The 25,863-nt window shown below is 44.5% G+C and overlaps 1 protein-coding gene across 1 annotated transcript in view; it reads left to right on the plus strand.

The window, feature by feature from the left end:
* The first annotated feature begins 981 nt into the window (after positions 1–981).
* rarga (retinoic acid receptor gamma a) overlaps positions 982–25,863 on the plus strand; it is a 47,461-nt gene continuing 22,579 nt past the window's right edge. The window contains exons 1-4 of the mRNA XM_049582301.1: positions 982–1,115; positions 1,254–1,369; positions 7,254–7,319; positions 14,578–14,940. Of these exons, the coding sequence (XP_049438258.1) occupies positions 14,772–14,940 (169 nt within the window). The 5' untranslated portion in view covers positions 982–1,115; positions 1,254–1,369; positions 7,254–7,319; positions 14,578–14,771. The remainder of the gene's footprint in view (positions 1,116–1,253; positions 1,370–7,253; positions 7,320–14,577; positions 14,941–25,863) is intronic.

The raw sequence follows: 25,863 nt of genomic DNA on the forward strand, positions 1-25,863 counted from the left end.
AAAGCACTTTATAACTGTTTTGAAAAGTGCTTTATGAATAAACAATAGAATAGACTTAATTACAGAGTGATGAGTCTCTGTGGGTGGAGGGAGGTGGGAGGAGTGGAGAAGTGGTGTGGGTATGGGAGGGCACCCCTGTGACTTTGGGGATGATGGTCAGCTTCTTCTTGCTCTCGCTCTTGTTATTGTTATTTTTCTTCTTTTTTTTTTAAATCAAATTATTTTATGTTGATGTACAGTATTTGCACTTTATTTTACTACCTTATTTGATCCTACCTCTGTGCTTACTACAACATGTGATCCCTTATTGATCTCAGGGTATCATGCACAATTGTGAAGTTCAGAGAAATGAGCCTTAAATGTAGATGTTGATTATATGTGGAATCCATCTGCTCAATAAAAGATATTTAAAAAAAACAGTATTCCAAAAATATTGCACAGGTTGACTCATTATTGTAGATGATAATATAGGGTATTATTATTATTATTATTATCTGCAATAATGGGTCAACGTTTGCAATACTCCTTTTAAAAAAGTCCTATAATTTGTTATTATTACATATTGAGTACAGCATTGCACTGGTAAATTAATAATATTTTTTATTTATTCATTATTTTATTATCAACTTTTAGATACAAAAGTTTTTGTTGAAATTAACCTGATGTAATGGTTTTATTAAAAAGCTGCAATTAAGAGTCATTTGTACTAATATATAAGCCTGTTTGATCATTTTACATCCAGTAAGTTGCTTTAATGACTCGTTCACTCACCAATGTTGCTTTAATCCCTTCCTCATGCTTATTGGTGTGAAGCTCTATATAGACATTAAGTTGATTATCCCCCCCAAAAGTAGATTATACTCAAACTAGACAGGCAAGGAATAGCAAATTTAGTATTTATCATGACTCAGCCTACTTATTTTGTTGTTACGTAATTACATATTTGTTTATTGGGATTTTCCATCTTCCCCTCACTGTCAGGATGGGTGCTGCAGTCCTCCTCTCCGTCACTAGGGGGAGTCACAGTGCCATAAATCCGCCCTCACGGTAGCTTCCCATCGACGCCCCAGTCTGTGAGCTGCCGGGACACAGTGACGGATTGGCAGCAAACGAAGGTAATCTGACAAATGACTGAAATGATCTCTGAAGCGTGAGACCAAATGGCGTGATCTTTACAAGCTGCTGTGTTGTAGTTGGAGGACTTCTCAGAAGACTGCCCCCCCCTCCATGACTTTGTTTTGTCTCTTTCACAGAAAAACTTTCGGCGGTGTGCGTGCGCTCCTTCATCCACTATTTATGTTTCAAACTTCTGGGGGGAATGTGCTCGCGTTTGGAGCCGAGGCGTACGATACTCCAGGCGAAGACGAAGGTAGGATTGTGTACTTTCCATAAATCATCTCCTGCCGTGATTAATTGGATGTGTCTGAGGATAAACGTAGCTCGAGCTGCGTCAGCCCGGGTGTGTTTACTGTATATGTGTGTGTAAGACTCAAGCACTCATCATGAGAACACGTTATGGCAGGGCACGAGATAATTACAGGCTGCTCAAACTGTTTGGGGACTGAGCAGAACAGAAGTCGTTGCCAACATACACACCTGCAAAGCACTGCTTTGCCCGAGGCTTAGAAGACAGTCTTCATCAGTGTCTTTCTGTCTGTGTGTCTGTCTGTCTGTCACCCATCCCCTAAACGCCCCCTCCCTTACGCACCTTGAATGTGTGCTTTATGTGAATGATGCCAGTGAGGTGTGTGGCTGATGAGAGACTTCACTTTATTCCAGGCTCAACCCCCTCCCTGGTTTGCTTTAGATTAGCTTCCAGGACGGTTGATTAAACTCAGGAAAGCAAAGAAAATGAGTAAAGAATGCAGAACATTTTCCAGTAGTAGACTTTGTGGAATTAGCCTCATGATCAGCAGAGATGGTTTTTTTCCCTCCATCTGTGCAGAAAAATAGGAAAAGCAGACCCTTAACATGCTCGACTTATACCATATCCATATTTATATACTAACCCCGCATGCCAAGAAGCAACAGCGAATGAAAACTTAGTGTTTTTTCATGTTTCCTGCTCGGTATTTAGTGCCCAACTTTCTCACAAGGGCAGTTTTATGTGCAGGGAAGGAGGCATGGAAAAGAAGACCTTTCCTTTTGAGCTCACAGATTTGCAGTAATTACAGAATCACTTCCATATGTGGCTCTCTGGCTGCCTTCTCGCTGCCCCCACCACCCCTCTCTCTTCTTCCCCAGTGTTCTCTCTCTTTCCCTCTCCTCTCTCTTTCATTTGCATTCTCCCCCTATTCCTCATTTTTTCTGCTTTTTATTTTTTTGGCTTCGCCCTCATGCACTCAGAGCGATTTTTTTTTTTTTTTTTTTTAAAAACCACAGCTTAAACAAAGTTTATGATAATCAGAACATCCTGGCATTTTTGGCAAACGGCTGTGCTTTTTGGTGATTCAATTAGACCACGCTTGCCAGAAAAAAAAAAAAGAAAAAAAAGTTGTGTGCTTCAGTGAGAGAAGCAGGCTAGAGAAAAGAGACATGGACGGGCGAAGGGAAATGTTGAAGAATACGGAAATATGAAAAAGAGGAAAGCAAAAGAATGGGAGCTCAGTGAAGAATTCGAGAGGCAGGAACGGAGCGTGAAGGAGGGAGAGGTGGAACAGAAAATGAGGCAGCAAGAGAGAGAGAGAGGGAGGGCTGGAGTAATGCTTTTTGACAGAGGTGGGTTCAAGATGGGTTCATGGTGACATCATGGCTGATTTTTGAGGAAAGTATAGACAGGAGAGCCGTTCACCTTTCATTGGACACACATGTTGGGGAATAGGCAGAGCGCTCATGTGCTGGCACACACGCTGGTAGCTGCGTCGACAGCCTCTGAATGCACCCCAAAAATATGCACGAAGAGCATACGCATACACACACACACACTCCTCTTTTTATTTTCTCCTCTTTTCTCCCTCTCCCCCTCTCGTTTTCCCTCAGTTTCTTCTGCAGTAAAAAAGCTTTTGGCTGGGTCTCTTAACTGTTCCAAGCTTTGTGCTCATTTGTTTTTGTTAGAGGAGTACATAGTGGTATATGCCCTTCGGTCCCAGAACACATACATTTCTCCTTTGCCATGAGTAACTCATTTTCCTGTGAGTAGTATTCCTCTGTGTATGTTTTTACTTCAAGGCGGTTGGACTCTAAATGAGCGCACTTTGCCAGGCGGGATGAATGAGCTCCTTCATTTCACAGGATGTGTGTTTAAGTCTGTAACCAAGAAAGTGCAAGCAAGTGTATATTTGTGTGTGTGTGTGTATGTATGTGTGTGAATGTGTTTCTGCATGCGTGTGTGTGCGCAAATGAGCGGGGTGTGTGTGTGTGTGTTCGCCCTGCATCCCCTGCCTGTCTCAGTGTGGCACCAAACTTCACATGACATCAATCTGAATGTGGGGAAATAGTGATCTCATTACAGGCATCTTGTTACTGATTAAAACCTGCCGCCACAGGCACCAGCTCCCTGCGCCCCTTCTCACCTCCCCACCACCAATCCCATCAACCCCCCCGCTCCTCCTCTTCTCCCTCCCTCTACAATCCATCCCTCTCTCCGTCTCACCCTCCAGTTCTCTTTCCCTCCCCTCTTACTATTTCACACCCCTGTCTCTCACATTCCCTGTACCACGGGCCCTCTCGCCTTCTCTCCTCCCCCCTCCCTCCATCTCACTTTAACCCCTCTAACCTCACTTCCTCCCTCTCTTGCTCCCTCCATCATCCCCCCTTTTTTCCTCTTTCCTCTCTTCTGCCAGCGAGCCTCAGGCCTCTCCTCCATGGCTCCGCGAATGCAAATACGTTGAATCTAAAGTGGAAACACACGACCGAGTACGATGTTTCCATGAATATTTCATATCTTCATAAACACACCCAGAGACGCTGCAAAAGCCGAACAATGCCTGTGTTTGCCGGGTGACTTCCTGTGAGGAATTGCCTCTCTCTCACGTTCGACTTTTTGTCAGAGCACACTGTGTCTGGATTGATGTCAGGGCAGTGCGTTATGATGTCACAGGCTGAAGTTAATGATACGAGAACGGACGGGGCCATAGGCCATGTTTCCAGTGGTGCCCAGAGAGAGAGATAGCACCCTGATCTATCTTCATTATCCCCCACTCTGCAGCCTCCCAGACACAATGATCATAAATCTCTGCCTGGAGCACACTTCACTGACACTGAAACACAAACACTAGTAACCTCTGACCTTCTCGCTGCTACTGCCTACGCGTACTCACCCATGCGCACACACACACACACATTCACAAGAGCAGACGTGCGTGTTGCAAGATCTCACACACACACATGCGTAAAGCTTAAACACATCCCGTGCTCAAACTCACTGTCATAATTTAATAACGAGGACAGCATGCTCCACGTACTAACACACACACACACACACACACACGACTGTCATGTATACTCTGACACAGATGCATGGTCTAAGTGGGCCTGATGGCATCACACTTTACAGTTCACATCACTCTAATGGCTGATTTAGAGTTCTCGCAGCGTCCTACGGCAGTATTTACCTTCCTGTTTCATATTGTTTTCATATTGCTGATTTAGTACTGCTATGTAAACAGTTAAGGGATTTCTATTAGCCTTAGCAGCCTCATAAGCAACACATAAATCAAATGTAAACGAGATAAGGATCAGCTGAAGTGCCTTTTGCCGTGTGGCTCAGATCTGCGCTTCCTGAATATAAGGTTTCCGCAAAAAGGCAACACTGCTTATCCATTCATTCCCTCTGATTATGTACCAGCAAATCCACATCAAAAAATGCATGAAAGAGCATTTCAGGCGGCTACTGTGGACCATATGTGGCTGTTAGGATCGGAAGCGCTATAGGAACGACGAGAGTGAGGCCGGGCACTTGTGTTTTTTATTATTATGATGGCTTGACTTTATCCTGGAGACATATTGGGGTCAGTGTATTTGGGGATAAGATCTCCGCCTGTATCAGGTCAGTTGATTTACAAACAGAATACGTAGCAGTTATATCAGGTCTTAAATGTACAGATAGCTGTGAAGACCAAAAGAAAAGTTCCACATGCTGCATTGGTTTACGATTCTGCCTCAGACTGAGATTTGTGAGGATGTGAAGTGATGCATGGCCAATATGCCTGAAGGGCATTGCTTTAGATGAAGTTTCGGAATAAGTAGTGCATGTATAAGTTGGCTATTTTGAAAACGCTTGCTGCACTTACTTGGCTCAGATATTAATTAGACTAGATTTTTTTCGTGTTTAAGAAACATGCATGTTTTTACATTGGGTTGTTTTCCTCAGGAGGTGTAGTTTATCTTAGCTCTGCTGCGGGGGTAAAAGTGCCCGTTGAGGTGCCAGTTGAGGTGTGCCCTCTCCCTCCCATCTCTGAGGTTTGAGGTGCTCCCTATAACCAAAACAACTTGAGAAACATTACATTCAGAAAAACAGGGCACACGCCCAGAACCACAAACACATAAACACAGATCTGAAACATATGATCTCATATGGAGAGAGGGGCACGTTCAGGGGCACACCCAAATCTGTCGCTGCTGCTGCCGCTGCCGCTGTTGCAGCACAGATCTGCCATCTCACACGGGAACTTCCCTGCAGCTGATGTGCCACAGCTAGTTTCATTTTCATAGCTGAAGTGATTTTAGGTGAAGAAATCGGCAGATGTTTTTTTTTTCTCCAATAATCTCTGATTTAAAAACAGTATTCTTAACTGCATAATGTTTGGCAGGATGTTGACAGATGTTGTGTAGCCTAAAAAATGTTGGATTCCAGCTTTGGATGCCAAATTCTGGTTTTCATTTATCCTCAGTGAGAATGTTTTAGATATTCTATCAGTTTTCTTTGTGTCCGATACTTCCTTAATTAGTTTCATAAGGGTCCTCGTACTTTCTTTAATATTAAAAGGGAACTGTGCCATTTTTCAAAACACACATGTTATTCCTATTGTCTGAGACGGTCCAAAAATATTAGTAAACATGAGCAACCCTTCCAAATCCACAAACTAGAGTGCTAAAACTCAAATTTGTGATGTAGGGTACAGTCTGGAGCTACTGCCTAGACAATGAAGCAGTCAGAAGAACGTTCTGAGTATATGGGTCCATTTTCTGGTTCACAGCTGAGAACACTACAATAGAGTAAAACTAATTTGGGTATAAAAAAGAAAACAAACATTATGTGAGTCCACAAAATCAGTCTCCCATTCATTGTCTATGGAGCAGCTCCAGACTTAATCCCCTGTGACATCATAAGTTTGAGACTTACCCTTCTGGTTTCTGGCTTTGACAGAGAGCAGCTCATGTTCACAAATATTGATTGAACTTTCCTAAGCCATGGAAATAACATTTGAATTCCTAATTTAGGCGGTGTTGCCCTTTAAGTCCTGTCAGTGGTAGCAGCATCAGCAGTGGTAATAATAGTAGTGATGTGATGTCATCGCTCTGGGAAGATTGTCATACAAACATTACAAGCAATAAAACACAGTGCCAAACACAAATATGAGCAAGACAAAAACAGCACCTACAGGCCTGTAGTGAGCAGACAGGTGGGGCAAAAGTCCATCATGACCTCATGAATCGCTCACACCAAGAATAAAGGTGAAACTACTTAGACTCTGTTGGAATTAAAACCATTGGCTCACCATTAAAGGATCATCTGCAATAAATCAAAACATTATAATCTGTGTTCAGGACACTTAAAAACATCCTCTCCTGTTAAACTGTGAATTTATCGATCAAACACAAATGATCTCAGATCACGACAAGGCTCCGCTTTTCGACATGCGCAAGCAGTTCGTAGGTAGTGCAGGTAAACCAACTCTTACACCAAGAAGATGAAGGAGAGAAAAAAAGAATTCACCCGAGAGACAAAGAAGGGAGAGAGAATTAAAAACAGAAACTTAAGCTCTCTGGGCTTTTTTCTTCCCTCCAGGCATTTTGTGGCTTGTGAAAAAATGTGCTGTATATTTGAAGTGTTGGGTCACGTGACAAAGGAAGGCTTTATGAATCAGAGAGTATAATTATTTCTTAGTGAGTGAGAGAGTGTGTGCCTGTGTTTGGGGAGTGAAAGAGTGATTTTTAAGAGGTAGAGACTGCGAGGGAGGAGGAGGAGGAGAGTGCGAGTTGGGGAGTGAGTGAGGGAGAGAGTGAGAGGCTCACTGCTACTCTGTCTTTGCTGTCAGAAGGACTCTGATGAACGTACACACATCTTTTCTCCTTTTTTTCCCCCCGGCTAGCTCCGCTCATCAGACCGCTCCGTCAGCCGCTTCATCTGACCGTCTGTCTCGTCAACACCAGAGCGGGTGAGTATTTTATCCTTAAAAAGTTCAGAGTGTGTAACTTAAGTCATTGTTTGTCTTCCTTTTTCCTCTCTCGCTGTTAACAGAGGGAGAGACTGCACTTTTTTTTTTTTTTTTTGTTGGGAATGGGTCGACAGTTTTAATTGAAGACAGAGACTCAGTGTGCAAAACACTTGAGGCTTTCAGACAATTAATCATTGTTTTCCCCGAAATCCGACCACATTTTTCATGTGTAAACACCAAAACGTCCTAACACACATGTTTGTTTGCATGCAGCGCTCAAGCGTGTTTGCTTCTCTCTGTTTTATTAATGTGAGAGTGACACTGAGTTTATATGAAAACATACTGGAGCATGTGTGCCGGCATGTGCTTGTGTGCGCATATGTGCTTATTAGTGAGTGTTTCAAGTGTTACCCAGTGCCTGTGGAGCTCTTTATTATTAGCATATGTGTGTGTGTGAGTGTGAGTGTGAGTGTGTGTGTGTGTGTGTGTGTGTGTACACGCTTGCATGTGTTTGATGTGTATGAATGTATTCACCAGAGGAGTCACCAGTCCTTGACCTGTTTTTTTTTTATAAGCAACATATGAACACTTGGAAAAGAGAAGCATTGTTTTCCACCTTTTAAACAGCACAGGCTAATTCCTGTGGAGTGAGGTGTGTCTGAAACTCTGCTCTTAGTTTACATCCAAGTTTATTCATTGTGTTCCCATAGTTAGCAGTGTGTCAGTGCAGATTATTTATTGACGCTGGCGTGTGTGCTAGGTTAACAGGTTCCACTTGTTACAGCCGTGTGTAACACAGTGCCTTCAGTGCTGTGTGATTTGGATATCAGACAATCAGGCAGCTGATGTCAGAGTGTAGCTTTGATTTTATCGCTTCAGCAGCAGTGACTGGTCAGTAGGTATACCGCTGCAGCTGGACTGTCTTGGCTTTGCACCTGCTGTCCACTGCTTATTTCCCCTGGCGGACTTGACATAAGTGTGAGGGACAGTTTGATCGAAGCAAATTGAAAAAAAAAAAAACCCACCCACACGGTTGAGTGAGGGATGCCTGCTCGAAGGCCAGTGATCTCTGTGGCGCCCTCCGCTGTCATCTGGTCTATCAGTTTGACTCTGTCAGTGACATCTGGAGTGGAAGAAACGGAGCTCATCTCTGAAGCAGAGTAATATCAGTCGTGCTCTGCTCCTCCAGAGCACCACCCGTGGGTCTTTCTTTTTTTCATTCGAGGACGAGTTGTCCATGCAGAGCAGCTTTTACCTTCATGGTGTTCAGTCACAGCATTTTGCTCGTCTTCTCTGACAGTTTGGAATCACTTATTATTTGTGCTCACTTTTATAGGCTCCAGATGGGTATGTGTCATTACTCATGATCCATGTACTTGTGATCACAAGTGTGTCAGCTGTACCAAAAAACATTCTCACATTTTTGTGGCTGTAAATATTTACACATCAAGCAAATGACCAGCCTTAACATACTTTAGTCGATGCTCACATACTGTCAGCAGTAATGTAGCAGTAAAATGTGCAGTATGTTAAAGGAAATGGCTGCTGTGGAACGAAATCTTCTTTAGATTAAACATGTCATGGATCAAAAGTCTTTAAAAAATAATTGAAACAGGAGAACACAATATTTATATCAACAATAAATAATTACCATTTTGTTTGTTAGTATCATTCCTTCAGTAAACCCATCCATGTTTAAAATGTCACAAATTTGTCACAGATTTCTAAACCTGGTGTGTTATGTAGTAATGCCTCTCAGGTGCAGATAAATCTGAGGTTTTGTGGGAACCACTGAAACAACTGTTGCCCCATGAAAGCTCCTGTATTGCAAAATCTGCTAACAGTCCTCCTTTGTGACATGACTTTGAGCTGTAAATCTGGGAGTTGTTGATACCTGTCTTTTTCTGGAATTTCTATAGCAATTAAGGCCAAGTTGTAGGGAGGGGTTAGACAGGTGGTTTTAGGGGGCTCTCTGCTACCACACTATAATTAACAAGGAAACTATCTGCACACCATTTCCTATGTCTATTTTTGCAGGTGTGCCGCTCTGATTGTGAGGATTTACATTTTCAGCCTGCCTTCAAGCTCTCATTAAAAGATCTTCTGGCACAAAGTTGAAGTTGTGTGTGATTGTGTGTTGTGCTGCATGCGTGTGTGTGTTTGGGCCTGCTTGTGTCTTGAGTGTTGCTTTGACTCCTGGGGCTAAAAGTGGCGGTGGTGAAACCCATCCATTATGCATCTCTTTATACAGAGAAAGGATTGTTTTCTCACTGAGTAGAGGGAAACACCTTCCTCGCCACCTGTGTGAATCATATAATTACAAAACAGGAGGCATTAGTGGCACCAACCTTTCAAATCCAGAAGAGTAGCCATCATGCCGACTGTTGCCACCCTAAACTTTCTTCTATTGCTTTATTTCCTGTCTCTCTGACTCTCACTTTATTTCTCAAAGTTTCTTGCCATCATCTGCCTTTGCCTTTTCCTGTTGTGGTGTGTTTTCTTGTGTTGCTGGACCCACTGCTGAAGTCTTCATGTCGAGCACACCAAAGAGCTCTACCACATCATGGAAACAGCAAGCTGTCAGGATGACTTCATCATGTCACAAAGTGTTTTATGTCTCTCTGACTTCTCACTCTTTCCATACTTCTCTTCTCCACCACTGCGAGTCAACACAGTCTGTTTTGTAACATTATGTTCAAACAAAGAGAAGAAAGAGAGAACGAAACAAAGATTAAGGGATTGGTGTTGTGACGATTTTATAGATTCAAAAACCAGGATTGCATAATGGCACTCCCCAGTGGCACTCATGAAAAACAATACCTCTTTAAGTGACAAGTGATTACACAGAGGTGCTACTTTGCATTGTTGCCGTAAGCAAAGACGTGTTTGTGTGATGCCAAGAGCAGTCAGATGTCAAACAAGTTTGAGGCAAAGGAATGCCGGTCTGTTTAGAGACACTGGGCCGTCTGTCACTAGGTGTCTCTCTCAGGGCCATTAGCCAGCCACTTGTTGAAAGACCGGGAGCTGTCAGCTTTGCATCAGATAGCAGTGTTGAGGATATAGTTTTCACAGCCAAAATACTGCTGACGCCAGCAACGAGATCAGATAACACTCCCGTGATGTTTCACTATGAACATTTTAATTCATCTGTCACAGTCCACAAACAGTGGCTCTGTGTGGGCACATTAGGCAGTGATTATGACACTAAGTGATCATGTTGCTCCGAGCAGTTGGAAAAGCCAGTCTGTCAACTCAGCTAGGACACATGGGCTGTAAAATCATTGTTTAACTGCTGTGGTAGGATGACTTCACCCACGACCCAAAACTTAAACATAACCCTCTCCATTTCCTTTACGAAGTTACTGAAAATAAATCACTTTATGATGTTGACAATCGGAGGACAGTGCCTGGAAGACATACAGAGTTTTCTGTCAAAAAAATGAACAGGAGAGGGCAAGTCAGAGGTGGAAAAAGAGTGAGAGGATTCGGTGATTCTGCCAAGCTTTCCCCTGCCAGGATACATGGTACAGTTCATTTGTCTCGAGGCTGTGAATTTACAATTCAATCCTTTCAGTAAAAAGGTTTTGACTTGCTGCTCTGCTGCCTGAACTGACTGGCACATATTTTTTTTATTTCACCCCTGCAGGAAATTTCTTAAAATTACATATTGTGGCCTTCTGGGGAGTTCAGGAAACCCAGAGAAAACGTGTGAACCCGCTCAAGCTCAGAAAAGCGAAACAAGTTTGAATTTGACTTCAAAGGCAAATATCCACAAAGACAAACATACAATTATAACTCAATATAACATCACACACAGTTACTGTAAAGTTTTTTTCTCTGTCTCCCTTACTGCAACAAGAAGCGTCTTCCAGTTAGCGAAACCCGGGCCAGCCATGGCACCCAGAATCCTGCTCTTATACGCCGAGTAATCACCTGTGGTTTCTTGTGCTGACTAAAAAACCAACTGCCTTTCTTGGTTGTGTGGTGCACAGCTTCCTGAGATGCCGTGATTTATTTGTTATGTTTGACTGCAGTTCTTATTGCCTGAGGGGCCTCACTCCGTCACAACGGTTAAGGCACAATTGTTGTTTTGCTCACAGAGGATTTGATACCCTTTGTTTGACAGACATTCAATCTGTGGGAACTGTTCTCTCTCTCCCTCTTTGTCTGTTTCACTCTTGCTTGATTCTACGTCCTGCTACGTCTTTTTGTTCTCCTCAGCAAAACAAGGGAATCTCATTCTCTCTTAAGCGTGTCTCGTCTTGTGGCGCTGTCTCCAAATTGTCCTCTTGATTGATTTCATTTCATTTGCTACATGATAACAATCAATAGATTATCTCAAGTGTAACCAAATGAGTCTGATGAACTGCTGTGAGGTCTGACACGCCACTGTTTACAGAAACAACCAAAGTAAATTTAAACTGCTACAGCGCACCTCTTAGGGAACGACGGAAAGTACCAGCAGCAGCCGTGAACCCACTCATAGCCGGCCCTGGTGCTCCTCGGCTGCCTGGCTGCTTGCTGCCTCCTGTGTGCCCCCCAGGCTCAAGGGAAGTGGGGAGGCCCTCCATGCCCATTTGGCCCTGGCTAACAGGGGATGAGGTCACTCCAAATTCCCCTTATCCCCTTATAGCCCCAGACGGGCTGGCGAAGTGAGCCTACCACAGGACCCAACATAAAACATAAATGGCTCTGTAAAAAGCTGCTGGGCTGATGTGACTCATTAAAAAACACTGGCGCCAACTCTTTTATTAATTCATTATTGTGTTTGGGGAGAGTAAAGTTACTGGATTCTATTTTAAAAGGCTGTGTGTGTCTCTCAGTGCTCCGTAGCTCTCGACTTCTTTCTTCCTCGGTTTCTTTCGTGACATATATGTGCGAACGTAAAGCGGCACTGCGGTTTATTGTGCTGAGGCAGGATTTTCCGCCTGCGTCTGTTGGCTTGAAACCCATTTAAAGCTTAATTTTTTGGATTAATATACAGTTGCTTTCAGTTGTGGGAACACAAAAGTCACACACACACAAGCACATGATCTTACTCTCCGTCATGATCCTTCTTTTTCTCACACATCTTCCTTTTTCTCTTTATTGTTCTCTCTTCTCCCAGCACTCTCAGACAGATTGCGCTGCCTTTATGGGGCCTGGTTTGAGTTCATGAGGCAGATACCCAAACAGGCCAAACGCTGGCCAAGTACATACTCATAACACACATGCGCACACACGCACACACTCATTATGAGCCTGTGCGTTGCTGGCAGTTTTGTTTTTCCAGTCTGTACCTCTTCTCCCATTAGGCCCACTGTGAAATCTTTAGTGATGTTTTTGTGTGTTAGCCACACAGTGGAACCGCTGCACAGGGTCATGGTACAAGTTGTATAAGCAGTAGATGGATGGAAATGGGGAGCGGGTGAAGGAGGCGGAGGGGCAGAGAGGATTGGGTATAAGAACATGATTATAGAGAGGAGATGCGGGTGGGTCAGAAAAGGGGGAGTAAAGAATATCAAAAGTAGTTTAGATGAGGGATAGACTGAAGAGGGGGAAAGAAAGAAATACAGAGAGAAAGAAGGAAAGAAAAAGAAAGATGGCAGTATGGCTGTGTTGGCAGGATGGGGGTGGGTGCCTATCGGCGGCTGCTCCTTCCTGAAACGTGGCCACCCGAGCCTGCCTGGGCCCTGGATGCACATGTGGAACAGTTTACTGTAATGGAACTCTAAATTAGTGGTGGTTTGAAGCTGCCTGCAGCAGTAGGGTGTAATTAACTGGCTCTGTTGAAAGAGAAAGAGCCAGAAAGAGAGGCAGGGAGGGAGCCAGAGCCCTGGAAAAGGCAAGGGGTGAGAGGTGTGTGTGTGTGTGAGCGTGCGTTAGTGGGTGCTCTCACACATGTGTCGAGGCCTTTTTTTTTTTTCAGTGCTTGATTGCATGTGTATGCGTTTCGGACTGTGCAGTGCATATGTGTGCGTCTTGGAAAGCTCTCCCTCTTTTTCCTGGGCACGGCGCCACCTCCTAGTGCCCCCCAGTGCCCAGACCCTGTCACTGTTCCTCTATGCGTTTTCTCTCAGTTCAGCAGTTCACCGGTTCAGCCTTAGATCTTTTTCCGCTGCGCAACCCCCCCACCCCCCATTTCTTTGTTTATACCGAATTCATTACCAAGATTTTTTCCCTGTCTTTTCTCCCGGATTCACAAGCCACAGCAGTTCCAAATTCCTTGGCTCTGCTCTTTTTCAAAGCCACATTTAAAAAACAAGCTGATCACACCACCCACTCATGAAATCACGCTAGGGAAGTGAAAGTCAGAAAGAAAACATGAAAAAGAAAATGGGGAGGCTTTGCCGGGATTTTTCCCCCCCCTTCTTGTATTAACAGTCAACAGTGGGGCATAACTGCAGCCTTGTCCACACTTGAGCCTGACTTGTCTGTGCCTACTGTGTGGAGTCACAGTGACGAGCGGGCTGCAGGAGGTTAGAGCCAAAATGACTCTGTGGGATGGGAGCCTGACCTCAAGAGAAGATAGTTGGAAGTGACAGCAGCAGTTAGCAATCAGTGGATCTCATTTTCCCTACCCTCTACCCCCATCGACCCCCCCACCCCCTCCCTCCCTTCTTCATGGACCCCGTGTCTGGGCCTCTGGTCCTGGGGGAAAGAGGCAGAGAGGCAGGCTGCTGTGCTAGGCTGGCAGCAGGAACAGAGGAGCTCTTTATAGTAGAGTTCTGGTGATTTAAATCATATGGCATAGCCTGGAATCACTGTAGAAGTCTGGAAGCTCTTCAAAACTGCAAGAACAAGAGCTCTCTCTCTCTCTCTTTTTCCCCTCCCTCCCTCCCTCTCGCTCTTCCCTGTTATAACTTTTTCCAAACTTCTTTCTTATTTTCTTTTCCCCTCGCCCAGTCCCAGTTTTTCTGGCTTTTCCTCTCACAGCTCACTCATTCTTTTTCTCTCACGTCTTTATCTGTTTTGGTTCTTGCCGTCCTTCCTCACTTCCTCTTTCCTTCCCATTCCCTCATACCTGGTAGCATGAGGCTTGCACATCCTTCTTACATTAGAGCGGTGGATAAACTATTCTCCGTCCCAGAACGCAGATGAATCGTGGTCTCAGAGTTGACATGAGGTGAATTTTGTTTGTGGAGTCCGGAGAGGCTCTTGAAACAAACCGCTGATTGTATCGTCATGTTCGTGCCAATCACAAAACACTTGCACTCATGTTTTATGTGGTGAAATTATTAGCAGGCAATAACAAATCTCTCTGCCTTGTCTTCCTCAGAAAAGTGAATTGGATGACCCCTCTAAAGTGGAGTCACTAAAACCAGAGGCCTCATCGTCACTCATCCATTCCCCACATCCTGAGAGTCTTCGAAAGGACACGGATTTCAACTTATCCGGGGATTTCCAGGTGTTGTGAGAGCTGCTACTTTCACCCAGCGGCCTGCCGCAGACCCCTGGGTGTGCTTCGCTGCCATGGCTACCAACCGGGAACAGCAGGTGGGTCATATGACCGGCTTCCCACCTGCTGTCTACCCCTTCGCCTTCAACTCCATGAGAAGCCACTCCCCCTTTGACCTGCTGGCCAACAGCAGCCTGTTTGGGAGATTCGGTGCTGACCTGCCCAAAGAGATGGCCGCTCTCTGTAAGTCATTTTCATCACAGCGTGCGTGCTGGACTATTCCTCCCTCTCACGTATCATTTTCCATTTCAACTCCAACTACATATAGAGTCCATACCTTAATTTAAGGCGAGTCACATTATACAATTTGGTCGTGCAGTGGAAAGAGGAAAATACGGCTATTTAAATTGCACTTCATTATGTGTAATTTTGTGGAAATGGAAAACCTTAGGGTCTGTTTGTGATATAGGACGAGTGGTATGAAGAAAAAAAAAAGCCTGCAAAGAAACCATGAAGAAAAAGTCCACTTTCATCAATACAATGATTACTCTACTCCTGTGGTTTCCGTATAGATGCTCGTAGATGGTGTGGTTTTGACCACAAACTCTGGCTCTGGCTTCGCTCGTGTGTGTATGTGCATGTGTGTGTATGTGTGTATGTGGACCTCTCGCAGAGCTTTTGTGAGGCAGACAACCCACAAGTCTGCAATTAGAGACAAAACAACATTCTTTCAGTGTGAGGTGATGAGTGCTCTGAGCATCAACAAATATTTGAAAATGAACACAATTGCAATTCAAAGTCTTATCCATGTGTTTCTTTAGCATGACCACACAGCTTCTTGTTGGGGAAAAAAAAAAAAAAAAGGTGAGCTGAAGACCGGTTTCAAACAAACAACCAGACATACCACAACAGTTTGCTCCAGCAGTGTCAGACTTGTAGTTTCAGACATGACCACAGGGGGCACTGTTGTATGCTGAAGCACTAAAATGGGATGATGCATGTACCTCAGAGCACAAAGAGGAGATTGTTGGCAATCCAGAGTGTTTTTCTGTCATGGAAAAACTAGTAAGATTACACACACGTTGCCGACATACATTGCTCTTTGTTCTACACACCTGCTGATTTCAAAAGGCAGTTTTTAAATCAGCGTTAGGATTCTAGGTCAGGGAGTATCCTCGTATAAATCCGCTGTCGAGGATGTCTGTGTGAGAGAAAGGAAGACAGAGAGTAAAAGAGCAGAGGGAGCACTTTGGTTGAGGTTAGGGCTTGAGGTAAAGGTAAGCGGGAGTTATTTGAAATCTTATCTGGGTGCAGTGCTAAAGGGGCGGCAGGTGGTGGTGGGCGGTAGGTGGTGGAGGGGCTATAATGGGTGTGGGTGGCAACAGCTGAGTGCAGAGCCCCCCTGCCTGTGTGCGCAGTCCCCCCTCTCTCCCCTACCACAGCATGCCTGAGCACCTCTCCAGCCTTTCAGCCGTCAATCACTACCTCACCCTCACCCCCCCTTCCCCCTTGCTGCTGCTGCCCACCTAATCCTCAAGGTATTTTCACAGAACCAGAGCGAGCGAGAGAGAGAGAGAGAGAGAGAGAGAGAGAGAGCACCTGGGGGTAATGTCCTAGTGTGGTGGAATCCAAGAACACACCCTGCTAGGAAAACACACAGATACACACATGCAAACACACCACCAGAGACACTCTTCCCACTCTCTCTCTCTCTCTCTCTCTCTCTCTCTCTCTCTCTCTCTCTCTCTCTCTCTCTCTGCCTGTCGCTCACACACAGAGCACTTCTTTCATCTAAAAACTAGAAACATACCCCTGACGCAGAGTGAAATCCCACCGCACTGACAGATGGATTCTTTTTTGGGTTTTCAGACTGGCATGAGTTAAAACAAAAACAAGTATCAAAAGCACAAACAGACGCAGGCAACCACATGCACTGGGGCCTTCATACATGACTGCTTGTACTGACACATCCACGCTGGCAGTGGTATCGTTCACAAGGGTTAAGGACTGCAATTATTCGGTCTAAGCTCTGTGGCAGGGCTTCAACAAGGCTGGGGTCAAAGATTAAGTCGGGATCATAGTGACAATTAGCGTCGACTCGGCTTTATGTGCGTAGATCGACTTCTTTTAGCTGAACCTTATTATTAGCTGATCAAATCAATGTAATATTGGTCTAGTTTTATTTACTGTGAATATTAGAATCAACATATTTAGTCCTAGGAGTCTCAAATCAGCACAAAATTGAATTTTTCTGTATTTTTTTTTACCCAATTAATTACCTTAAAGTACATAATAGAATATTGGACAATAGAATATATCAAAAGCTGTGGCTAATGATAATCAGGTCATGACTGTTTTGGCTATTTGAGTAGTTGTGTACTCTAAAAAATGGCATGACTTAGAGAAACATGAAAGTTCCTAGAGACCAAGAAATGTCCTTGAAGTTTTTTTTTTTTTTTTCCCAGTTAATCGACTAATGGTTTCAGCACTACACACGCCTGCAGCTATTTGTGCTAAATCTCATTCAGAAATACAACCGAGTATCAGTTCAGCTCTTGGCCAGTGAATGGAAAATTATCAGCTGCTAGTATCAGCTTTTAAAACATCCTTTTGGTGTATCCCTTGACAAGGAATGTTACAAGTCATTTTACTGACAGCAGTCTCATTCCCCCACTCTCTTAAACGTTAGCGGGGAAGACAAAAGGCCTTGGTTTGGACATTCCCCAGGCTCTGTTTTTTTTCTCTCCTTCTACTTCTTCTCCAGGAGTTGGCTTAACAGGCCTGCTCATTGTTGTCAAGGCTGTCTGTGGGCCAGACTGAGAAAATACCTTCCACATAAAGGGAGTAGCACTGCGGATATTTCTGTGTGTGTGTTTGTGTGTGCAGTAAATAGTGCTGCATTCTTGCCCGGCTTCAGAGCTCCGTGCGTAATTGTTGTTAGAAAAGGTAGCCTGGGTGACACCTACCTTTGTTGGGCGTGCATGCTGCGCCGACAGGTCGGAGCACCTCCCATGGCGGCGCTGTGTTTTGGCACCAGAGTGTCTTTGGAAATACCTGTTTTGCACAGTGGTGGGAAGAGACAGGAGAGGGCAGAGATGGCTGTGTTTGCACATGCAGAGATAGCAGGCTTTTCTTTATTCTTAACGCAAACATGGAGGAAGTAGACCCAGAAAACCTTAGAGCTTCGTTTCAGCATTCAAGTCATGTGTGAATCGTCACTGTGGGTGTGCTGCAAGACTCCCATCCTCGCCACCCATGTCTTTATAAACGAGCAAAGGCGTTTGTTCATCCATGAGAGGGTCTGACAGCTCTCTGTGCAGTGTGTAGCAGAGGCCGTTATCAGTTGATCCCTGTCATTATGGGAGCCCTTCAAACAAACAGTTGGAAGCCCATTAAGGCCACTTACTATGTGATAACATCACCACTGAGCCCTGAAACACCTCTATAAGCTTTCACCAATCAGGGCCGGAGCCCTGGCCCCAAAGCCAGCCACAGGGATGTTTTGAAAAGCTAGTAGGTCATTTCCTTCAGCCCACATGGCTCGGACCAAAATCTGCAGTCCTTAGCTGGGCTCGGACTTTCCATTCAGACCGTAATTTTGAGCTTTATGTTGAGTGAGAAAACCCATGAGAGGCTCAGCTGTGAACCTTTTCAGCTGCATCACAGTGGGATGAAATTAAAAGGATTGTATTAATAGAAAGGAATGAGTAGCGTGTTGAAACTTGTGTAAAAGCTGCCTGAGACTGCTCAGTTGTGCCTCTAGTGGAGACAAGGTGAACAGCTGTTTATGTAAAGTGTGTGTTGGGCATGGATTTATACAACACATACACACACGCACACACACACACACACACACACATGCACACACATTAGCATACTGGCTGCGCATGTATGCATTCATCCTCGAATGCGCATGCGCACGAACACACGCGCACACACACACACACACACACACACACACACACACACACACACACACAAACACAAACCATTAAGTTAGACAGACTGTGAAAAGGACCAAAATGTTCCAGCAGAAAAGAATATCCTCATGCAGAGTGACATAATTAAAAACACTCATTGCATTCTTAAACACACACACACACACACACACACACACACACACACAAGGAGGTCATGTTGGCTTAGGGAGCTCAGGGAGTTGCGTAAAGGAGCCATTTTGGTGGGAAATGTGGTATGAGAGGGAATGTAAAAGCAAACCTTTAAATGGAGGAGAGGGACAGCGGGGAAGGATGTCGACGAGCAGAGTGAAGCTCTCCGCTGGATGCGGAGCGGAGCACAAACAGCACATTGTGCCGCTTTATTTATTTTCATAAAGGTTGAAGTGCTGGGTTTCAGCCCGGCCTTGGTGGAGGTACTGTCGGTGGGTACGTGCCTGACTGTGAAGGTTTGGATTTTGCATATGTGCGTGCTTATGTGGGTAAGCTGTATATTTGAGTGAAGGGAAGGGGGTGGGGGGGGTGGGGGGGGGGGTGGAGAGAAAGTGAGCTATGTATGGATATGAAAATGATGAGCTCAGCCCGGCTGCTGCCGCTCACTTCCTTGAAGGCACAGGCTTCCTTACAGACACAGAAAGAATCCCATCTCTGTTTTCTTCTTCCCTTCCTGTTTGCTCTTCAGAAACGGTGATGTCACCGCTCTTTTAAAACTATGAAAGGCCCTCAGAGACACCTGAAAGTTATATTTTCTGTTTGCTCTTGAGAGCAAAGCTGATCCATCTCTGACCTCTGTCAATCTCGGTGTCGTTTACTGATCTCTGTCAGATTTATTGAAGGGGCCGAAAAAACAGCCAGTGCCTGCGGTGAAAACATTATAAATGAGGATTTCGAAGAACTTCAGGAAAAAACTTCAGGAATGAGACATATGTAGTCTCTTATTTGAACATTGCATATGGATTATAATCATTTAAAAGACTGAAACAGAGCAGTGAAACGGATTTGTAATTATGTATGAGGTGTATTTTGATACATTTCAATACTATCATCCCTGACCTCTGATTTAGGATCATCCCCTGCAAATGTTGTGCATCTTTCTTGAGAAGTATTGAAATCATCATATTTTCTGAGCCTTTATCAAAACCATACAAGAAATCAATTCTGGACAGTTTCTGTACATAGGTCAAATCCTGCATGTGTTAAACCAGAAGTGTAATCTCTATCCTCTATCTAGTCCACAGACCTTGTTGTGAGCAGTTTCATGTAAGAACTATCCTACTTTACACCAAACTACACCCGCCAACCATATCTCTGCACAAAAGGAAGCATGCATAGACGAGAGGCTCATGCTCGTGACAGCATTAGATGTAAACATTAATGGCGTCCTCCTCAGTCGAGCTGTGGTGCAAGGTGAGCTAGCAGTAGTTGCCCACTTCCTTCCGCTCTTTAATGCGGTTGGTAGGTGTAGTTCTATGGAAGGAAACTAGCTCCTGCATTAAACTGCTCACAACAACGTCTGTGGATTATCTTGAGTAAGCGGGTCTAGTGCCATTATTTTGGAGAGAAGGCAGACATCTCTATGGTTGATACCTTCAACACTCAACAACAAACACAAAAACAATTTAGATTGATAGATAGCAGGTAGGTAAGAGGAAAATATGTACTTTTGATTTTGGGCTGAACTATACCTGAGCACCATTATAGCGCCATCTGCTCGCTTGCATCTCTGCTCCTGTGACCATGAACTACATAGCAAATTAACAGTGCAAGAACTGGACAATTTGTGTGTACTTGTGTGTGATGACAGCACGTGTAAGCGCTGTTTGGCGGTGTCCTTGATCTATCAGTGAGACTGGAGCCTCCTCTGCTTTAATAAACAGCCCTGCATCGTCTGACATCCCGGCTTTCATCTCCCTTGGCGACCGCTAGCCTCAAGATGACAGCTCTTCGAGGCGCTCCTCTCTTTTTTGGAAATCGATTTCCCTCACATTGCTCTTTTTGTATTTTTCAACCATCGCTGGCCATGGTTCAATAGATGAAGGGGAAAAAACGGACTGAAAGGCCCACTTTGTTTTTCCAGTCAATTTAAAGCACCCACTGAAGGAGTTTTTGTGAAACTGAGTGGAATATCTGCTCCTCCGATGATATCCACCTAAACCCTGTCGGCTTATGCACTCTCTTGAATTCCCTTGCTCTTTTCTCTCTCCTCTTTCTCTCTTTCTCCTCAGCCTTCACCTTGGATTTCCTCTCGTTATCCCTTTGTGCAAGTTGGAGCCAATTTGCCCTAAGTGCTTGAAACTTTTTTGAAACTTTTGCGTGTGTTTGTGTAGTAAGTGTGTGTGTGTGCTTGTGCCTGCATGCCTGCGTGTGTGGAAAGTCAGCAAAGGTTGCTGGTAAGGGAGAGGCCACAGAGTGTACTACAGCTCTGACACGATGACAGATGAAGATAAAGAGGCTACTATTAAAAATGGGAGGGGTCTGTTTTCAGATGGGCCTTTGTGGGCACGTGCAAGACGAAGAGCGCGCAATGGCGAGAAAGGAGGGATGGGCTTTCAGAAGGCGTGGGAGGGCACACAGGCACAGGACAGGCCTATGAGAACAAGACGGGGGGTTTCGTATTTTTGGCCGCACAACTAAAAGATCTTTCTTTTTTTCCCCCATAGAACACGGGTAGCGAAATGTCATGACAGTGCAGATAGAGGGAGAGGGAAAAAGACTGTTGAAAGATGGCCAAGACTGATAGGGCTCTGAAAAGTAGCTCTGTTAGGCCTTTGGTGGGACCAGCATGTGAACAGAGACCAACATGGCCGCCGCTGAGAAACGGGCTCTCTCATAAGTCATGCCTCACTCTCCAGACACCTCTCCTCAGTGACATATCAGGTATCTTCAAGAGATATATTGTGAGAGAGTGGAGTAGATGAGTGGATAAGATTACATGTCTCGTCAGAGCTGAACATGTGTAAAACCTGCGGCTGGGGGAGTAGTTGATGGATGTGATGAGTAAGAACGCGAGGATTGCGCTCTGTTTTCGCTAACAAACAACGACGTACCGTCACTCAAATAAATTATTACATTTTAAAATGAGTTTATGAATGTTTTTGGGTGCATTGATCCGGTTCTTTTGGCCCTTCATAAAAGAAAGACTTCAGTGCTGGAATTATGGTCTTTTCATAAAACTGGGCTGTCTATCAGGATACAAAAACTTTTAAAATTGGTGCTAAATTACCAGAGAAAGCTTTGCTTAAGAAGTAGAAAACCCACAACTACCCGAATGCACTACGCCACACAGGACCAATAAATACCCCTGTTGGTGGTTGACCTAATTTGAGCTCTTTTGTTTTGACCAGGCCCCCAGGAACACAGCTCAGCCTTGCTTTTAATATTTCCCAGTGGCCACTTGTGGTATTGCAGCGGAAAAAAATCCTCTACAGCCTAAACACATTTTCCCAGTAGACCACTATGATAAAAGAGACATCTGTAAAACTGTTGACAGGACACCTTGAGCTGTAGACAAGGTCAAATATGACTCTTTCTACTATGAACTTTTCATCCAGGAAAGTTTTATATTTGTAAAAATTTCCTCAAGCCAAAGAAAAATTTAATAACCTCTGACATCATCACAATGTAAAGTTTATGAGCCAAGTGGGAACTAGGGAGAAACACCACTGTGCATATTCAGTGGGCCACATACTGCGGAAGATAACACAGAATCTAGAAACTTTTATGGTGACTCCACTGGACTTAATGGCTGCCATCTTGGGGTCCGTTATCTAGTTATTATCACACATCTGTGGTTTTGTCACAGGAAGCAATATGGTGGCCAGCTGATAACGAGGGATAATATATCTTTCTAAAAACATTTGAGGCGAGACACAGGCAACGCAGTAACAGAAACTTGGTTTATATTTGGTCAGCGCTGCCAAGTCTTGCAGTCTGATCTGAATTTTGTTTTTAGCCCTCGCTTTTAACACAGGAAACTGTATGATACCCACTTCCTGTTTACTAACTCTTGGGCACTGCTGAAAAGTACACTAAAATATATTTCTGAGAATGTTTTAGGGCAGAAATAGGCCATACTGTGAGAGAATCTTGGTTTACATTTGATCAGCACTGCCTAGTTTTACAGTTTGATCTGAGTTTGAGACAGAGAGAGGGGCGGCTCTCTTTCAATCCACTCTCATACTCTTTGTGTCTGTGGTGGCGGGCACAAGAAAAGTGGAAGTACAACCTATAGATCAAGCAACAGCTCATGAACCAGCGAAATATGTCATCTGGCAGATCTGGCCTGGGCAATGAGCACAGAGATCTGAGCGCTGGTGAGATGGAGGAAAGTTACTGTAGTTAATTTACACATACTACCCTCATTGTTGTGATACTAAACTGGTTGAAAATCATGTTAGTATCACAACATTAACTTAAAAAATATATATATAGGCTGTCTGGGTTTTTTACTCTGTCTGTGTGTGTGGTTGTTTCTAAGAGCGTGTGTTTCTGAGTAACCTGAATCTGTCTGCGGTGGGAGGGCGCTCTGAACTGGTGTTCAGTGTCTCTATCATCACCGGCAATCTGTTTCAGCACGTCCACACACTGCACACATGTTCACATCAGCAATGAAAAAGCTCTGCATTCCTTTCAAAATCACCATGCCGCGTTTAGCGCATAGGCATTTGAAAACAAGCCGTCTTTATTGCCTCACACACCACTGCGCTGTTGACTGCTTGGCTGGAACCTGAACGACTGTACACAGAGGAAGTGGCAACAATGTGCTGTATACGTCTTATCTGTAATTGGCATCACAGCGTCAGACAGTAGTAAAGCCTGATTTTCCTGGGCTCCGGCCCATGTGGATCCATAAGCAGTTTGGGAGCAGCTGACCGAGCGTCTCTGTCTACTGTATAGATAAAGAGATGAAACATCACATCACAAAAGAAACATTAAAGTATTCTGAATCTGTGTAGAACCCTGATCTAATCAGCTCAATTAAATGTGATCGAAAGCAGCAGTCACACAAAATAACCAGTGAGTTGGCAGCCACTGAAAATGAAACCTTTCCAAAACCAGAAACAAAAGCAGCGAACTTTTTCAACTAAAACAAATCATGCAGTTAGGAAAAAATGGCCATAGGGAACTTGATGAAATGGGGAGAGTATTTGCAGAAACAGATGGGGGGGGGGAATTAAGGAGAGCGATGGAGAGACTTGTGAGCCAGAGAGTGAGGGAGAGAAGGAGGGAGGGCAGGATAAGTTTGGGGGGAAAGTTAGTGGCCCAGTGGGGGTTTCTTCTAGAGTTCAACCTCTCTGGCTGGGGAAGGAAGGGGAGGAGGGAGGGGAGGCAGGGACCGGCCTGGGTCAGCAACAGTATGGAGTATGTGTAGATTAGATGTCTAAACTCACTCTGCAAAACCCTCTGAAGCGCTGGAAGACTCTCAGCTCGCAGCGCTGTGTGCCAATAAGCGGAGAACCTGGGGTTAGTGGTCTGAATTATGGTCTCAAACACAGTAAAAAAGAAATGCCAAAACCAGGAGAGCGTCGGATAAGGTCCATAAATCTCCAAAAACAAAAGAGCTTCAAGTGTGAGCACATGATATTATAAATCGATTGTGTTGCCGGTCCAGAGAGCAGCCCTGGCAAACAACTCTGATGTTACAAAGAACATTTGAACACCAGGGGATTAGCCAGTTTTTAGTTTCCAGGATGCTGTTTGAAACTAGCAGCGAGAAAGAGAGAGAAAAAAAGAAAAACACAGGAAACAGACGAAAGACGAGTGTGAGAAGAATGCTTGTGGATCATAAAAATGTGACTCGTGGCAGCGATGATTTAATCTGAAATGCATCCAGATCAGGACTTTTTTTTTTTCTTTTTGGGATTATTGTGTAAATGGGTGGAGAGGTAGAAAAAGAAAAGAGTTTGACAACAAACTGTTAGCAGGGGGCATCTTTGATATATAACAGTGTGTTATCTAGCCTCACTGTCCTATTCCTGCTGTCATAAAGCTTCCTCTTTATGACTCGACAGCTGTATGAAGAAACACATAAAAACTACTGATGTTGTTTACTGTTTGATGCAACAAAAGAGCTGTAAAATGTGTGTGTGCCTGTGTGTGTGCAAGGCCCACATGTGTTTATATGACTGCTCGAGTGTGCCAGCTCAACAAAAATAAACAAGAGCTCTCAAGTGAAGGAAAAGCTTTTAGGTCAATAAACATTTTAATCGAAATCATTCAAAATAGCCCGAAACATGAAAACACGGTTTCCTTCATGAGACAGGAAAAAGAGTGAAGTGTGAGACAGACGAGGAGTAGGGAGGGGAGGGCACTGTGTGTTTATGGAGAGCGTAGCCAGCAGCACAGATTGACAGGAAATGTTGTCTTTTTTGCCTGCTGGGCTGTACCACTTGTACTGGCCTGACAGGGGGGAGATGAATGTGCGGGGCACACAGACTAAAGCCATTCTATTATCATATATCTCCCATTGTATCGGGCTGTTTGCTTTAGCACAGCCAGAGTCAATCCGTCTGCTGAGCAACAGTTAGGGCCAGTGACAGACTTTTTTTTATTGACCGCCTATTGATTTCCTTTGATTTACCGTCACTGTGAGGGCACTGCTATGCTTTATATTGAATTATTTTAGAGATGCGCGTAACAGCCTGCATTAAAGAAGGCTTAATGTTTGACAGCCACATCACATCTGCATCCTTGCATCTCTCTGTATTTCTTCGTGACGGTTGCTGAGAGATAAATCACAAACAAGGTCAAGAGAACCTGTGAGAAGTGTGAGCGGCACATGGTGTGTTTGTATATTGGGGGTATTTGTCTGTGTAAATGCACGGCGGGGATTGAGCAAGGCAGCCCTCATTCATCACTGTTAAAGCACTTCCAGAGGGAGAGACAGAGAGAACTGCCCATCCTCTGTTCCCTCAAACAGACAGAGAGGAGGGAGGGATCTACCCTGGCATCTGGTTTCTGGGTTCAACCACAGCACAATGTTCTTTCTCTCCCTCTCCCTCTCTGGCTCGCTTTCTCACACACACATACTCACCCGGCCAGTGGCTGGACTTTAATATGGTTATGATTAGAGACGGGGGCTCAGGGAAGGGAGGGGAGGGGGCTCATATTTACTGCAGGGGAACTGGGGGAGGTGCGATGGAAAGACAGACAGAGACAGGGACCAGATCTGAATAGGACACGAGGGGAGGGGGACTGTTTGTTTGCATTC

The sequence above is a fragment of the Epinephelus fuscoguttatus genome, linkage group LG7, assembly GCF_011397635.1.
Source record: "Epinephelus fuscoguttatus linkage group LG7, E.fuscoguttatus.final_Chr_v1".
Classification (NCBI taxonomy): domain Eukaryota; kingdom Metazoa; phylum Chordata; class Actinopteri; order Perciformes; family Serranidae; genus Epinephelus; species Epinephelus fuscoguttatus.